General features: G+C 42.3%; 2 protein-coding genes and 1 long non-coding RNA gene across 3 annotated transcripts; 1 reads left to right on the forward strand and 2 right to left on the reverse strand.

The window, feature by feature from the left end:
• Positions 1-262: 262 nt before the first annotated feature.
• On the reverse strand, positions 263-1,514 carry LOC135635511 (pathogenesis-related genes transcriptional activator PTI6-like). The gene has a single exon (XM_065146622.1). The coding sequence runs from the start codon at positions 1,202-1,204 to the stop codon at positions 470-472; it is 735 nt and encodes a 244-aa protein (XP_065002694.1). The 5' UTR covers positions 1,205-1,514; the 3' UTR covers positions 263-469.
• Positions 1,515-2,169: 655 nt separating this feature from the next.
• On the reverse strand, positions 2,170-3,467 carry LOC135635733 (uncharacterized). The gene is made up of 3 exons (XR_010495727.1): positions 2,702-3,467; positions 2,515-2,624; positions 2,170-2,423 (listed from the first exon to the last, which is right to left on the reverse strand). It is a non-coding gene; the product is annotated as an uncharacterized LOC135635733 (long non-coding RNA).
• A 660-nt stretch (positions 3,468-4,127) lies between these two features.
• On the forward strand, positions 4,128-7,119 carry LOC135635567 (uncharacterized). Its single transcript, XM_065146719.1, has 3 exons — positions 4,128-4,252; positions 4,695-6,667; positions 6,786-7,119. Exons 2-3 carry the CDS (start codon positions 4,765-4,767, stop codon positions 6,944-6,946), a joined length of 2,064 nt encoding a protein of 687 aa, XP_065002791.1. The 5' UTR covers positions 4,128-4,252; positions 4,695-4,764; the 3' UTR covers positions 6,947-7,119.
• Positions 7,120-18,434: the final 11,315 nt, after the last annotated feature.

Consider the following 18,434-nt stretch of genomic DNA (forward strand, 5'->3'; position numbering starts at 1 on the left):
CTCTCGCCTGCCCCCCCCCTCCACACTTCACCTCCCACTACTCGACGCAACCACCTCTCGCCTGCCTACTCCGCTGGCTCCGCAACGGCAGCCAGTTGGAAATCTCGATGGATACTGTCCCACCAGTCGCTGTAGTTTTAGTTCCCATTCGATTTTTAAATGGCTTGACATCTGGAGAATCCATTTTTGTCTTTGCATGACACATTCCTTTTTCTAACTCATCACGTATTGCAAAAGAAGGAGAATACATTGAGATATAAAATAAAATAAAGCAAGAAACTCACTGCTTTCTCAAGCTTAAATACAAAAAAAAGAGCTTCCTTCTCTCTTCCCACTCTCCCCTCCACACAATTTTGCTGAACAAAATATCCCATAATTAAAAGAACAAAAATAGTAAAAAACAAGTCGATCCCCTCACTCCAAATGAGTAAGAACAAAACAAGAACCGAGAGACAGAACAGTCCAAACGTCAGGAGAAATCCTCGGCGTCCAAGTCGCCGAACTCCATGTCCCACAATCTCGGCCATGGCCAGTAGGACTCCGTTAGAGATAACAGCGATGGTTCCGCGTCGAGACCGAAGTCGTCGATTCCCCCGTCGCCGACGTCATCTAACGGTGGCCAGTCGTCATCCCCGTAGCGGAGCACTGACGTGGGGGACGAATGTAACCCGGCGGCGGCCGTCGCTTTCGGTTTGGCGGGGAAGTTGGTCACCGCCTTGGAGCCCTTCAGCTTCACGGCGGCCATGTCGTACACCGTCGCCGCCTCCTCGGCTGTGTCGAAGGTCCCCAGCCACACTCGCTTCCGTTGGTACGGGTCGCGGATCTCGGCCGCCCACCGACCCCACGGCCGCCGCCGCACCCCGCGGAACCTCCTCCCTTCGCTCGCTTCTCTAACCACTGGCGCCTCCTCCCCCTTCGCCTTCGATGCCACCAGCGCCACAGACCTCCGCCGCCGGGCCGCGGCGCCGACCTCGATCCCTATCTCGTGCACGTGCCGCTTCACCCGCCGACGGACGCCGTCGCGGTCATCGTCGCTAGACGAGGAATCAGTAGCGTCGGCATCAACGAAATAGACCCGGACGACCCTCCTTCGGCTTCCAGATCCCTCAACGGCGGTTCTCTTCGCTGGGATCGTCTTCCTCGTCACGACAACATGCTCGGACAACTTCACCTCGACCTGGCAAGCAACGTCGGCCGGATCCATCGCGGTTGAACTCTCTCTCTCTCTCTCTCTCTCTCTCTCTCTCACACACACACACACACACACACACACAAAATAACTACCGGTCGCGGATCATTCAATAAAGAATGGGCAAAGCTACAGACTCCGAAGCCGAAAGATTCAACCAAAAACAGGTACCTCTGTTCTCGTATTCTCTTCCCCCTTCTCCACTTCTCTAATGCAAAAGCCCCTAAACCCTTCGCAGATAAAGACCAAATGGGATAACTGTGGTAGGGGTTTGGCTCGCCGAAACACGGTAAATGGAGAAGAGAGAGAAGAGCGTGAAAGATGAGTCCCGGAGGTGACAGAAACGAGGAAAAAGGCGAAGACGGGGGCGAAGGCATAGTTGTTGAGCACTTGCGGTTCTTTCTCAATATCACAATTCTACCCTTTCTACAGCTGGCGCACTGCCAACTTTCAAGTCATCGCCCAAATCCGTCACTCACGCCATGGCACAGATGACATATCGGCCGCCGGAGTTCGGGATCTGCGATTACTCATAGCTGTGGGGTCCGTCCGCAACGGGATGAGCGTGAGTTGACACTTGGTCAAACCCTTCATCATCCCTCTCAACAATGCGCACGTGAAAGACACGTGGGGGAGAGAAGAGGGGAGTGGTCAAAATACTTATAGTCCCTCTTGAAAGGAGTCAATCCTATTGACTTTTGGCAAATAATGGCTCGGCGCGGAAATTAATTTGGTACCTATTTGGTCTGGTGTTAGGTTGTACCGACAGCCAAAAATAATTAGGATCGTCTTGGATCTGAAAGTACGGTAGCCCAAGGGGCACGTACTGATGGCTCCATGATGTATGACCATGGTTGGCGAGAGTCGGCATGGCCTGTGGACTGTGGAGACCTGTTTGACATGGGGAAGGAGACAAGTCATATCAATACATGGTTGCTGGTTCCCAGTTACAAGGAGACTGGTCCATCTTATAAATTAGATTTCAAGCACAAAATTATACAAGAGCTTGACATTGATCCTTTTGCATGCTTAATAATTTCATTTTCCCATTTGTTGCTGTGCAAGCTTTCTCTGAGCTTGCGTCCTCCAGGTTTATAAACCCTCGGAGTGCGCATGAGTGCATTTGCTGCCACTCTGAAACATCCATGTTCTTAAAATTGGGTGGTGGCAACAGTGTCGTGGTTGAATGGCCAACAGAAATAAAGGAAGCCTCTGAAGAAGACAAAGAGCATCTCTGCATACATATGGCAAGACGGGTATATTAATTATGGGCCTCACGAGATTCCTTTTGACATTTAGGTGATGAGAACTATGTTGAATGGTACCTGAGTTTGCCGTATGCCGTCAATTTTTGTTCGGCCTCGTCATAGGCTGGCATTCTTGAATCCTATTGTGATGCACATATCTGAATCTTCCAAATAGGGCTGACATTGTTCTGCGGCACACACGGCATGCAGCTCATTCCACAACATTTAGCATTTAGAATATTGAAAACAAATTTGATGTCTCTACCTTTATGATTCCTTCCCACACAAAGAAGCAGTAATGTCAACCCTCCATCCCCTCAGCGTAAAGATCCAAATTCATATAAAGATCGTATTCATAGTTTGCATTCAGAAAGATAATCTGAATGCATCGCAGAAGGCCACAATATTCGTCATAGAAGTTGCAGCATTCAACCATGTTTGGGTAGAAGGAACTCAAAAAGAGGAATTTTTGCATTAGAAATTAAAACCTATTCAAGCCAAGGATTGCAAACTTTAACCTTTATGTCGCCGTGAATGTACGAAAAGCCAAGAGAATCTGCAGAGAAAACCATTACATTGTGCCTAAACTGGATCCGGACTAACAAAAACTAGAAAATGGATCAAGGAAGAAAGGGAAAAGTTCAGAGAAGAGAACACATCCATTTGCAATAGCAGCAGAAAGATCGGATCTTTGGCTTTTGAAAGAAAAGTAAACGCGAGGATGGGAAAACAAAAGGCAAGAAGAAGATCAAATCACCGTCGCTGGTAGGAGCGGGAGCGGGGGCCTGAGCCTGGACGTTCGGCAGGACGATGTCCAAGCCGAGAAGCATAATGGCCACCAGACCGAGCGAAGCCCTGGGGATCGCTGCCATCCCTCCGCTTCAGGAAATCCGGATCAAAGAGCGTCCAACGACCCTGATCTCTCTCCCGTTCTTCTCTGGGTGAAGCAGAGAGGAGGAGGCGGAGGAGGGAGAGATACGGGGGAGGGCAACGGGATCCGAGGCGTTCCCTCCTCTGTTCTGATGCTTTCTTTGGTCGATACCGAGAGGGACATGCAGAGGGTCAAGAACACTTCGGGTCTTATAGCCGTTTCGGTCACAAAAAGAACGTGGAGCCCAGCCCGGCTTTGGGTCAAAAGGGCGCCATTCGTACGGCCCAGGTTCTGCCACGTCAAAACCATGTCAGGGACAAGGCGAGGCGCTGCGATGGGGACACTGAGTTCAACATCTCTTCATGTTTGCAGTTCGTCTAGTAAACAACAGATTTGATCACCGTTAATCATGATTATTGATAGTTAACTTAAGCTAACAAGTAAGATTTCTTATTACCCAAGTCTTTTTTTCATTTAATTTTCTCACTTAATACCTAATCAAAGAAAGCCAAGGTTTAACCAGCAATTGGCAACCGTTACATATAACTGTTACAATTCGACGCAGGCCTTAGTTTGACTAAGGCTCCTATTAACAAGGAACAAAATTAGAACTTTGATTCTAAACCTCCGTCTAAATGGAACCCCGTGCGACGTTTGTGTGTCTCCAAAACAGAGCCGCCAGGTGTTTAGGCAATACCATATCCCAACAACAGCACGATTCTTCTCCTCCCTAATTACCCAAATTGCCCTCCCTCCCTTCCTGACTCCGCCATTTGAGGCCCTCTCTATTCTTCTCCTCTGCTTCTCTTTCCATCGGTCCCGACCGGATTGTTCACACATCTCTCCGTCCACGTCTCTTGTCGATTCATTTGTGGCATCTGGGGACGAACGACATCCCAGGATCGGTGGCCTCGCTTGCAATTCGTACGGCTTCCCGAGCATCTGGTATGGCGAGACCGATCGAGTTCTATCAACTTTTTATGTTGCATGAAGTTGACATGGGTGTAAATTTTGCATTTTGTGGATTAGAGTTTGCACGATTTTTCATTCTTTTTACCTTCTCTAAGATACAAATGTCATGGGATTGTGATTGCTTCTTATTTTTTCTATAGGAAGAAGACGAAGAACATGCAAATTTCTCTGTTTTATGTTTTCCTTAATTCGATACGCAAATATTCTCCTTATATATAACGAGTTCTAATGTTTGTTATTGATGGTCTGAAGACATTTCATCAAGTCAATTCTCCAGATTTTGTTTGCTTTTCTTTTCTGTTCGTTTGGTGCTCTCTCTTTTTTTGTTTGCTGTGTTTTCTCGAACCAGTCATATATAGCTAATTGATATGTATTTATTTATATATATGTACTTACGGCATTGTCATTTGATCAGCTAGCCAGAGATTCCAGTAGAGTTGCATTGGGGAGGAAAATAATCCTCCATCCCCAACTTGGGATTGGAGATGGAGCAATTCCGGCAGATTGGTGAAGTTCTGGGAAGCATCGAGGCCCTGATGATGTTCCGAGACGAGATACGAGTCAACCGGCACCAGTGTTGCTTGCTGGTGGACGCTTTCGATCTCGCCTTCGAGAGCGTGGCAGAGGAGATGAGAAACCATCTGAGGTTCGACGAGAAGCTCATCAAGTGGAAAGCCCTCGAGCACCCTCTCAGGGAGCTCCACCGGATCTTCCGAGAAGGGGAGCAGTATCTCAGGCAGTGCTTGGAGCCCAGTGATTGGTGGGGAAAAGCCATAGCCCTCACTCACAACACTGACTGCGTCGAGTTCCACCTTCACGACTTGTTATGGTGTGTCCCCATCGTGATGGAGGCGATCGAGAATGTCGGGGAGATCACTGGAACCGACCAAGAAGACATTGGTAGGAAGAAGCTCGTTTTCTCGAAGAAGTACGAGAAGGAGTGGATGGAGCCTAAGCTCTTCCAGCTCAAGTTTGGTAAATCCTACTTGGCTTCTCAGGAACTACGCAACAAAATGGAAACAGCATGGAAGGAAGATCGATGGGTTCTCTCGGAAACGATAGCCGAGAAGAGAAGCCCAGGATCCAAGCCCCTGTCTAAGCAAGAGAACCGGCTTGCCGAGCTCCTGGTGTGCCCCAAAGGGAAGCTCTTCCCATGCTCAGCTCTTGTAGGATCGAATGACTACCAAGTCAGAAGAAGATTTGGGTCCGGAAACAACTACAAGGAAGTGCAATGGATGGGGGAGAGCTTTGCCGTGAAGCATGTCATCGGAGAGATTGAGCCACTGATGTCTGTGATTTCTCTCCTATCATCCGTCTCACACACAAACGTAGCGTATTACGTGTACTCGTTCGTCGATGAAGAGAAGAAGGAGTGCTTTCTGCTGATGGAGCTAATGACCAAGGATCTGTCCAGCTACATCAAAGAAATTTCCTCCACCAGAAGAAAGGTGTTATTCCCTTTGCTGGTGGCAGTAGACATAATGCTTCAGATTGCAAGAGGAATGGAGTATCTCCATTCCAAGAACATATACCATGGCGACTTGAACCCTTCAAACATATTGGTTAAGACGAGGAATTCTTCACCAGATGGATACTTGCATGTGAAAGTTACTGGATGCGGGCTTTCACCAATGAAGAACTCCAAGCCTTGGGCAAACCAGGCAGCTGCCACAAACCCATGTATCTGGTATGCTCCAGAAGTCCTACTAGAGCAGGAGCGGTCAGGGGAGAGCAGTGGTGGCTCAAAGTGCACGGAGAAGGCAGATGTTTACAGCTTTGCAATGATATGCTTCGAGCTGCTGACAGGGAAAATTCCCTTTGAAGACGACCATCTTCAAGGAGATAAGATGAGCAAGAACATAAGAGCGGGTGTGAGGCCTTTGTTCGCATGTCAATCCCCCAAGTATCTGACCACCCTAACAAAAAGATGTTGGCAGACCGATCCGTCCCAGCGGCCCAGCTTCTCTTCCATCTGTAGAGTGCTCAGGTACATCAAGCGATTCTTGGTTATGAACCCAGATCATAGCCAACCTGATGCACCAATGCCACCGGCGGATTACTATGACCTTGAAATTAGTCTGTGCAAGAGGTTCACAAACTGGGGAAGGAAAGATGTTCCCCGGGTCTCAGAAATCCCCTTTCAAATGTACGCTTATCGAGTTGCAGAAAGGGAGAAGACTAGCACCAACATCAAGGACAAGTGTTCGGATTCAGGGAGTGAAGGAGCCTCGGTTTGCAGCGATGAAAACGCATTCATTATAACTCTCCCAGATGATGTGGTTTCTACCTCTGTGGGTTCTGTGAAGTCATTCTCTCCCACGATTTCTGATACTAACAACAAGACCTCCTCCACGGTGAAGGCTAGTGGGAAGAGCAATAAGCAATTAGGTAACTTGTGGTTTCATGCAGTGCTCGTTTGGATTTCAATTTGGCTCTCAAATTTCTTGGTATCCTTGATGTTGTTTCGAGCAATAATCTAATTCCTATTCTCCAATCGTCTCTACAGGGAAGCTTCAAAAATCAAGAACCATTATACCAACACACCTGACCGGACGCACTGCAAGAACCAACGCTGAAAACCGGCTGCAGCTGCAACCAGTTATGATGAGCCCAAGAAGACGGAAGGCATCGGGGCATGCCTCAGATTCAGAACTAACATATATCTGAAGACCCTCATCCTGTCATGATCAAGAGACCCCTTCCCCACAGAGACCCAACACGAGGTAGTTGAGACCCTCATACTGTCATGATCGAAGATCGACCTTCTTCCATACAGTTTCTCTTGTTTCACATTCATTGTTGTATTGTTGAGTCGGAAATGATTGTAGCGGCTTTTCTGTAAACAGATTCTCTTGTTTTTTTTTTCTTTTCTTTTTATTAATTTCCCGGGTTTCTTTCTTCCACAATGTACCTACACAAAATGAAATGTCACGTGAGTGGGTTCCTTGCTTAAATGTCACATGAGTCGGTCCCTTCCCGCCCCCTCTCTCGCTCTCCCGCTCTCCGCTCCCCGCTCCCCGCTCCAAAGTTTTCGCCTCTTAAACCCGCTTCAGGTCATTTCCTCCTCTTCCTCTTCTTCCTTTGGATTGTTTCTCTCGTTTAACGTTGTGATGAACTCTATTTGTTTGATGCGGATCGGAGGTCGTGTGATTTACTTCATCGTCTCCACCAAATCTCGGGAGCATTCGGGTCGAGAAGAAAGATTCCAGTTCCAGGTGTGCTCCCGCTTCTTAATTCTTCTTCTTGTCCCTTTTCCGATCGGAAAACGCTGATTGATTGATGAATCTGTTTGTCCCGTTTCTTTTGTGTTTGTGATCTGAAATCTCAGTTTCGGGTTTTTTATTTTATATTTTCCGATCTTAGATGGGGTTTCTTTCTGCGTCGTCCGTAGGGTGCGAGTTGGAATGCTGTCATTCGAAATCTTGGTTATGGGGTTCTTGTGTTTGATCGGATTGGGGTTTCGTTGATCTGAGTTCGGTCGTAGAGTTTATTTATTTTACTCTCTCTTCTTCCGTCGATTACTTGATTTCTTGTTGCGGATGTGAAGAATATTTATTATAGAGTTTTGCTTGTTTCCTGGAAGTATTTCCGCGAGGCAGATTTGTTTGCGGTCGGTAGCAATAACGTGTGACTCTCTTGAACATTCGATTGGGCAATTCTTATAGTTTCAGGAAAATTAGACTTATTATCTTTTATTAAAATTATAAATAAGGGTCTGGACCTTGAAGTTAGATGCATCACAAGAAAAACTTAAGTGTTTGCTTTGAGTTTAAGTCCACACTCAGTTAAATAGTTTATATTTTTTCTTGTTTAATATTTTTGGGTGTTTTATGGTCTAAGAATATTTTCTTAAGACATTTGTAATAGTCTCTTTTATAGTAGTGATTTGTTTCTCTTTCGTCCGTGGATGTAGGTAAAGGTTAATTGATCGAACCATGTAAATCTAGTGTTCTTGTCGCTTTTATCTTTTCCGTTTTATTGTTTTTGTTGGGTTGCCAAAATTACTCTTTAGTAAATTTCTTAAGGCTTACTCTAACAAACTGATATCAGAGCCTAGTTTCAAGATCTTTTGGTAATAATGACAATAACAAATATCGTTATCGAGAAATTCGATAGAAATATTAACTTCGGCATGTGGCAACTCAAGATGAATGTCATTCTGGTTCAAGACAGAGTTAATTTGGCACTATAGGGAGTTAAAAATATTCCAAATGGTACGTCAAAGGAAGATCTTGTAGGTATGGATAAGAAGGCCCGATCCAACATTATTTTAAATCTCTATGACGAGGTTTTACGGAAGGTAACTCCGGAGATTACGGCTAAGAGCATGTAGGATAAGCTTAAAGTCTTGTATATGAAGATGACAGTAGAGAATTGTCTCTACTTAAAGTAGAGTTTGTATATGCTTCGGATGACTGAATGTACATCTATACTCTCATATCTTGATAAATTTGATTCTTTGGTTATGAATTTGGAGAATATAGATGCAAAAATTGATGATGAAGATAAGACCCTATTACTTTTGTGTTCTCTTCCCCAATCTTTTAAGCATTTCTGTGATACTATAATTTATGAAAAAGAAATAATTTCGTATCAGGAGATTAAATCTGCACTAAAATCTAAGGAGCAAATAGATAGAGATATCACTGGGGAAAGTAGAGAGAATCAAGCTTAAGGTCTAGTTGTTAGGGGGAGAATAGATAAAAGGAAATTTGACAATAGTAGATCTAAATTTAGATCTAAATCCAGACATAGAAATTTGGAATGCAGATATTATTATAAAATAGGGCACATTAAGGTTGATTGTTTTAAATTAAAAAATAAATTAAACTAAAAGGAAAAATTTATTGAGAAAACTATTGAATTCGTTGAAGCTAGTGTAGCAACTGATAAGAATGTTGGAAATATTTTCTTTGCTATTGATGACAGGACGAGGTCTAAAAATGAATGGATTTTAGATTCAGGTTGTTCTTATCACATGTGTCCTAATAAAGATTTATTTTCTACATATGAATCTTGTAATGGTGGAATTGTTTTGATGGACAATAATACAGCATGTGATGTTGTTGGTAAAGGAACAATTCAAATTAAAATGCATGATGGTATTGTGAGGACGCTCACTAATGTTAGACATGTTCCTGATTTAAAAAAGAATCTCATCTTTTTAGGTACTCTAGAGGCCCTTGGGTGTAAATACACAGTCGAAGGTGGAGTTATGAAAGTTTCTAGAAGTGCTCTTGTTGTTATGAAAGCTTGTATGTCTGGTAGCTTGTATATTTTGTAGGGAACAATTGTCACAAGCTCGGTTGCAGTCTCATCATCATCATTGTTTGATTCTGACATCACCAAATTATGTCATATGCATTTGGGTCATATGAGTAAAAAATGTTTGAGCACATTGAGCAAAAAGGGTCTACTTTGTGGACAGAGTACTGGGCCACTAGATTTTTATGAACATTGCGTGTTTGGAAAAAAAAAAGAGTCAGCTTCAATTCTCCGGCAGTTCACAAAACAAAAGGTACTCTTCACTATATTCATTCAGACCTTTGGGGTTCAGCTCATGTTTAGTCTAAGAGTGGTGCTAGGTATATGTTAACTTTCATTGACGATTATTCCAGGAAAGTTTGGGTTTATTTTTTGAAGCATAAAAATAATGTTTTTCTAACCTTTAAACAATGGAAGGTTTTGATTGAGAAGTAAACAGGTAAACAGATTAAGCGGTTTCGAACTGATAATGACATGAAATTTTGTGAAGGTGACTTTAATGAATTTTGCAAACACGAAGGAATCGTTCGGCATCGCACCGTTAGGATGACGCCTCAACAAAATGGTGTGGCCGAACGTATGAACATAACACTCTTGGAGAGAGCAAGGTGTATGATCTCAAATGCAGGGTTGACAAAAGACTTTTGGGTAGAGGCGATTAATATGACATGTTATGTTGTCAACCGCGCTCCTTCTGCAACACTTAATTTTAAAACTCCGGAGGAAGTTTGGTCAGGTACTGCTGATTACTCTGATTTAAAAATTTTTGGGTGTCCAGCATATATGCATGTAAATGAAGGAAAATTAGAGCCTCGAGCGAAAAAGTGCATTTTCCTTGGGTATGCTTCTGGGGTGAAAGGATAAGATTATGGTGTTCTGATCTCAAATCCTCAAAATTTGTAATCAGTAGATATATTACTTTTGATGAATTGTCTATGTTATATTCTAAAGTGGAATCTACTAGTTGTACAAATGATAGTGCGCAGAAGCATGTGGAGCTTGAGATTGGTAGTTTTAATTCTTTTAAGTCGAACTCTTCTATTCAAAGAATGTCAGTAGATGGTCCCGAGTCTACTGACGCAGATGATCCAGAGAAAGAGCAATATTCCATAGCCAAGGATAGACCACGGAGAAATATTTGACCACCACAAAGATATACAAATTTGGTTGTATATGTTTTGTCTGTTGTAGAAGAAATAAGTGAAGTTGGTGAGCCTACTTCCTACTCAGATGCAGTGATAATTTTGTTAAGTGGTTGATTGCGATGAATGAAGAAATAGAATCTCTCCATCATAATAGAACTTGGGAACTTGTGAAGCCGCTTTTGGGTAAGAAAATTGTTAGATGCAAATGAGATACTATTGCTGAGGGAAAGGTCCTTGTTCAGAAAATTCATACGAAGGACAATCCAACTGATATTCTTACGAAGCCTCTTCCGGTTTACAAGTTCAAGCAATGCTTGGACTTGGTTGGTGTTCATTGTTGGTGATTGCCCGTTGGGGCTTTTATGAAGAAGGTGGAGCAAGTTTTGTTGGGATATGCCAGATGGAGATTTGTTAGTTTGGCAAGTCCCATAGTCTCACATTTGAACTATAAATAAGGGTATGAGCTTTGAAGTCAGATGCATCATAAGAGGCACCACAAGAAAAACCTAAGTGTTTGTTTTAGGTTTAAGTCCACACTCAGTTAAATAGTTTGTGCTTATATCTTCCTAAGGCATTTGTAATAGTCTCTTTTATAGTAGTGATTTACTCATTTTTCGTCCGTGAATGTAAGTCAAGGTTAATTGATCGAACCACGTAAATCTGATGTTCTTATCGCTTTTTATCTTTTTCACCTTATTGTCTTTGTTGGATTGTCAAAATTATCCATTGCTAAATTTCCTACAACTAGCTCTAACAGTATTACCCTTTGTTTGGATCCAACTTCTCAGATTAATTATGCAAATTTCTCACTGCTGTCTGCTCAGAAGACAAACGATCTTCTGATGTTGCTGGCAATGCAGATTATATTTGAAGTCTCTGCAGTCAATGTTCCAGTATCGATTTTGTCAAATGCAGGGCCTTTTATTTAAGGCCCTGCATTTGTGCTCCTCGTCGATTATGGTTATTCTGGGCATCCCCTTTTTATCCTTTGGACATCACACGGCCCCCATTGGATGAAGCTTGGAGTTGTATAGTTTACCATCAATTCGACGACATTGGACTATGGGCCCAAAGTAATTCGGAGTTTGCATCGTTTGGTCAATATTCTTGGAGGCTTTTGTCAGAGGCTGGCTTTTAGCCTCCATGGCTACTCTAATTATCGTACAGACAACCTTATAAAATAATGCAGTCATGCATGTGATCTCAGAATTCCAGTTAAATTTTGCAGTTAGTTCAACATGCATCTTTGACCACGTAGAGGAATTATTGACACTATTTAGGTTCCTTCAATGTGGTTTTGGCCGTGAAGGAGCCGAAGGTGAAGCCAGTCCTCTTGTTAATCGGAATAATAGTTGACCATAAATCATACTGAATTAAATAAATATAACATTGATTAAAAATAACGTCATGGGAGAAAAAAAAGGTTCAAATGACTTGACACTCATTCGTTCGAATGGATAAGAGTCTAAGAGATAGTTCGGATTGATTATCAATTGTCTCCTTATGAAATATTCATAGGAATATTTTCGGGAGTCTAGGGACCGATTCGAGTTAGTTATAAATTGTCTCTCATATGAAATATTTATAGAAATATTTTGAGTTTATGAGGTAGCTCGAGTTGATTATAAATCATCTCTTTTCTACGAAATTTTTATAAAATATTATATCATTTCAAGGTCAGGTATAAAAATATATCCTTAACTTCAAATAGGAGAAGGAAAATAGAAAACTAAGACCTAGAGAAGCTGATTTTATGACTAACTTAAGCATCAGAGGGATTGATTCAAGAAGTCTCTCTCGATTTTGATTTTGTGTAGGTACCGAGTCGAGAGAAGGTGTTTTTCATCTTGGATGACTACGACATATGGATAAGAATCACGTCATATTGATAAGGATATCAATGATATTTTTCCATAACAACAAAAGTATGGAAACAGATGTGATATCATCAGTAACGTGTGTGGAACTGGCCCGGCCGATGTACGTTTCGAGTGTGGCTGTACGCACTCAGTGCCGATGTCTTCAGCTATAGCCATGACAAATTAGTAATCCTCCTCTTCTCTCAGGATGCATGATGGTAACATCTTTCTGAGAAGTGTTTTAGCTTCTCTGCAACAAATAGGATCCACTGATTACAGGGCGGGCACAATGAAATATGTCTCCATCTTTCTCCTGCAACTCAATCTCGTAAAGAGAAATCAGCCCCGTCAAGCTAAGTTGTGTTCATTCCCGGTGTCAACTAAACAAGACAACTTGCTAGCTACCCTCTTTTACTTGTGGAACCCTAATCCGACATAAATGGAGTGGATATACATAAATAACTTCTAGAAATATCTGACTGACGATTAATCCTATGGATAGCAAACACGGAGAATTTTTTTCGATCCGTTAACCGAATATGGTTTATAAAGTAGGCATTTGAGCTCGTCTTCATCCTAACTTTGATATCGATCTTTTCTCAGTCTGTACCCATTCAAAATGCGATTAGCTAATATCCTAATTCAGCATAAACTTGATCCGCTAGCATAAGTTGCTTTAGATATCATCAGTAGCTAGAATGGGTCAGATGTGGTTAGGCTTCAATAACTAGCCGGTATAGTTAAGTTGACAAACGATCATCGGCCAAAATTTGAAGTTAACCAGGAAACGTGAGCCCACCTATGAACTCACTAAAAACCATTGACGTGGCCTACCAAACCTTGTGGTTTTTCTAATTTTCAGGTCTTGGAGTACGGCACGTCTAATTGTGACCTGCACCCTCGTCAAATGATGCATAGGGAGGGGTAATAGGTAGCGTCTATAAAGTAGCCAATCTTTTGAAGCCGTAGATGGTCAGCGTTGTCATCTTGTTGATTGATCTGGAGTATCTATCTACGTATTTTCCCCGTTAATTCTCATGATGAAAGTTCTACGGCTATCGGTTTCCGTCTCTCTCCCTCTCTCCCTATGGCTTATAAGCGTAACTTTCAGTCCTTGGAAACAGAAGGTCTAAAGGCATCCGCCGTTCGCTTGAGCATTCAATAGTTACCACGTTACTAGATCCCAGAGTTCTCATCTACGATCTAGAACATGACTTTGCAAATTGGTGGAGGGACTCCCGTTTGCGTGTCCAATTTGATAACATCTGATGCTGTCCTGCTGCGATCTTCAACAATCTCTCTTAAATTTCTACATAAGGTCTGCACGAAGGGAGCTCAGATCTTCCCTGAGATTTATAGAGAAGAGCATCGCTTCCAGCCACTCATCCGTAGAAACAACTGGCGAGGGATCCACTGCGTTCTAGATAAACTCTATCATATTTAGTATATATATTTTTTTTCTGCTCAATTATCAATTAAATTACTTAGTCAATATAATTGTTTGTATATGAAAATTTTGCCTCTAGGACTAATATTCCTTGTTACAATTTAATTATCGTCAATCTGTGCTTCTACAATAAGTTGTATATGCGACCAGTAATTTTGATCAAACCCATGAAGCAGCTAAAGATGTCAGCTATCCCTCCAACCACTCCACCTTGGAACATTCAACTATTACGGGCCGGGCTATAGGAGATACTGGATGTCAATGTTTAACTTTTGAATTGGTACAGCATTATTAACCTGGGTTCAAGTAAAAGTAACTTATCATAATGAACCTTTTTGTCTTGCCAACCTTGTGGAGATCTTAATCCATAGATTCGCTTGGTCACCATTCATGAATGCATGACCGGCGTGCCTTTGACTATTCTCTTGGGTCTAAGTAGGCATCCAACATATCTTTGACGGCTTCTATATACCCGAGTCGGTTGCCTCCATAAATCTATCGACGTAGTTTTTATCAAGGAAGAGTTCGAATTCCATGTCAGGACAAGGTACCAGGGTGAAGATAATCGAGACCAAGTTCGTCGAGACGGATGCGACTCACTTCAAATCTGTTGTGCAGAGCCTAACCGGGAAAGACGCAAGGCCACCGTTCATGGCGTCGGAAAGCTCAAGCGGGTCTAGGCGCAACATTCAGATGATTGAACGGCCTACTGTGGCCGGTGTATCAGCCGGACGGTCATGGCCTAACGATCCCCGGGAAGAGGGTAAAGGGGTGCTAAACCTGGAGGAGGTGTTTAGGTATTCTCAAAAGTAGTTTGCATAGACATGTTGATTTATTTTATGTCATGACATCGTTTCTCGAGGCTCCAATTCCAATGGTGGAGTTAGCGATGAGAATTGATCTCAGTATATTAAATTGTTAAACCGTGACAAGAATCTGACCTGTACCTTCCCGAGTGCAGAAACGACTAGGAATTGAATTTATCTGTCCAATTTTGTTCTCTTGATAAACCATTTCAGGGGTTTATGTGGGAGAAGTTGGTGTTCGAACTTGGGCTGATGCATAGGCATCATCTCACGTTGAGATTATATAAACATTAATAAGTTGCTCTACTGTTGAACTGAGCTTCACCGCCGTTATTTCGCTTCGCTGTTTCTAAGTGAACACCGTTAAGGCCTTTTCATTCTCTTTTTGGGAGTGAATTTGCATGTCCATTCATTCAATCAGTTGATCACGAAAGCTGCCTCTTAAATGAACCCATCATTGTGGGTGCAGGTAGGCAATTTCTATCTTGGGATTTGTGGTTACTTGGTGGGGTTGTACAAATAGGTGAAATTTATGTTGGATGATGTATTAAACTTTGGGCGAGTTATACCCAAAAAAAGAAAAGAAAAAACCCATGTTTCTGGATTTTTACCTGTCAGTTCGCCTTGTTGGAGAATTTACTTGAAGTGTCTCTTATTAAAGTTCTAATCTTGAAGTCTCTTATGATCGAGTTTAAGGGACGTTACACAACCCCTCCAATTCCTTCGTCAGTGCCATCATCATCCCCACCTGTAACTTCTATTTTTTCCCTTTGCTGATTTTTTCCTTGGAGATTATTCCTTCAATGTTAGAAAAAGACCAAAGCTCTCTCCAGTAAGCGCTGTGTTCACCTTGATCCCTTTTCTGTTAGCCTTCTTCGAGCTTCACCCTTGCTCCCGGGGATGAGATAACTTAGCCTATGCTTTCATCCATCGAAGCCGTTTTCTCTTCCCTTCGTCATTATCACTCTCGACTTGATACAACCGCCACATTTGATGAACATTTTATAATGCACATTTTAGATATTTCTAGTTATGATTATGATCAGAGGATTTTGTAATAGGATATTGTTTCAAAAAATTTGGGAACTAAGCTTCCGCAATCGATCGAGAAATCTTATACTTGCAAAATTGACACTCTTTCCCTTAGCATATGTGTTATGAATAATGAGAAAATTAACAAGAATCTTGATATCTATGATGATAAATAATAATAATAATTATTATAATTATATATATATATATATATATATATTATTTTTACTCGACCAATAAAAATACAAATAACAAATGGATAATAAATTCTTGATTGCATTCTTTTTTAGAGGTAATAAGGAATCATGACATTTGATGTTAGGACGAGAGAGTGGAATGAACCTCACTAAATAGACTAAGGGAGGTTTATAGATAGGGGACGATCTCTCTCTTCTCACGATCAGTACAAATGTTCCTTCGAGACCATGTTGAAGGGATACTCCCTTGTTGCTGAGGCGCTAATCGAGGTAGATATGAGGGAAAGCAAACTAGGGCACTAATCGTAGAAGACATGAGGAAATCAAACTTTCGTTGCTAAGGCGCTAATCGTGGAAGACATGAGGAAATCTCCCTCTCTCTCTCTCTTTGTTGAGGTGCTAATCGAGGAAGATATAATCCCTCTCTCCTCTGCCTCTCAAGTGCTAATTAATCGAGAAATCTTTCGCTTCTCACATGATTAACACAAGTGTTATTTCAGGATCATGTCGAAAAGACGTCACTCGAATGTCTCTCTCTCCTTCGTTACTAGGGCACCAATCGAGAAGGATGTGAATAAGATATACTCTCTCTCCCCCCACTATAGATGTTGATCAGGGAGAGCAAACTCTCCCCTCTTATGATATAGCCACCCCTCGCAATGAAGTCAAGTGTTTCCTCGGTCTCTCTCTCCATTACTAAGATACCAATTGAGAAGGATGTGAAGAAGATATACTCTTTCTCCCCCCACTATAGATGTTGATCAGGGAAAGCAAACTCTCCCCTCTTATGATATAACCACCTCTCGCGATTGAGTCAAGTGTTTCCTCGGGATAGCTCCGAAGAGACACGTGAATCGAGAAGATCTGACCCACACTAGAAGATATGTTACGACGAAAGCATAAGACGTGAGTCGAGAAGACTTGACCCGCGTGAAGAGTAATCCGCTACAACGAAGGATCGAGTCAAATAATGCTCGAGGCGCATGAGTCAAGAAAAATTCGACTCACGCTAAGTAAAATCTGCTACGGTGGAGGCACAAGACGAAACATACGTGAGACGTGTAAGTCGGAGACCCAACTTGCGTGAAAAGAAACTCGCTATGGCGAATGATCGGGCTAAATGATGCCCGAGGCACATGAGTCGAGAAAAATCCGACCCGTGCCAAGCAAAATCCCTCACGGTGGAGGCGCAAGGCCTGAAATGGTTAAGATACCTAATTCAGAAAAACTCAACCCTTAGGATGAGATCTTGAATTCTCCGAAAAAACCAAATAACACATTTTGAACCCAAGAGCTCTAAAGCACACCTTTGAGAGGGGGACAAGTTATAGTGAATAAATAACCAGCACACATAAAAACCACAAGCCCGTGGGAGGAAAGAGACTCAAACAACCCGACACCCGCTTACACACGTGGATAGGAGTCCAAGGTTAGTTATCGAACTGCTTTCCCTGTGAAATATTCACAAGAATATTCTTAGAAGTCTAGGGAGCAGCTCGGGACAATCACAAACTATCACCCTACGAAATATTCATAAGATTATCTTTGGGAGTCGAATGGACAGCTTGAGTTGATTATAAACCACCTCCATTATAGAATCTTTATGAGATATTCCGTCTCCTCAAGGGATGATAGAAAAACATACCCTCAACTTCAAACGAGAGGAACTCAAAATTAAAGAGAGTTAACTTCAATACTAACATAAACATCGGATGGGTCAACTCATAAAGCTTCTCTCAACTTTGATTTTTATGCATGTAACGACTCGGGAGAAGGCGCTCTCCACCTCGAACGACTCTGCGCATATAGATCAGGGTTATATCGTACTTACAAATATGTCAATGATATTTTCTCCTAATAATTATCCATCGAAATATATTATATTCTTGTCACTTTTCATATGCCTAAACATAATATGAGAACGATGATAAAAGAATATTTAACATGTGAACATATGCATGTTAAATATGTGTGCATATAAACATATTAAAAGGACTCGATTATGATCACAACCGTCGTAATAAAATCGAGGCCCAAAAAAAGCCTAATTTTATGGATCTGCTGCGGTGCATGTCTCACCAATGACGTGACATCCTACAAAAGCAGTACTACATCCCTCCCATGGTTGGAAGTTATGATCTCCTGTTCTTGTGACAGAAGCACTGGTCTGAAGAGAGTATTTCACGAGTATACATGCTGCCACTTTATACACAAGGCATGCCCGTCCATGGAATGGCCACCGAGGGATTAGTATGTGACGCTTGTCTCAACCACATCAGATGGATGGTGCCACAGTCGGCAAAGATGGCACACGTACTTGCAAGTAGCCAACCCAAAGCAAGTTCACTCCACGACACAAAGCAAGTCCATGAAATCACCTCTCAATAGCAATATGCTCCTTGAC

This window comes from Musa acuminata, chromosome BXJ3-4, assembly GCF_036884655.1.
Source record: "Musa acuminata AAA Group cultivar baxijiao chromosome BXJ3-4, Cavendish_Baxijiao_AAA, whole genome shotgun sequence".
NCBI classification, from domain to species: domain Eukaryota; kingdom Viridiplantae; phylum Streptophyta; class Magnoliopsida; order Zingiberales; family Musaceae; genus Musa; species Musa acuminata.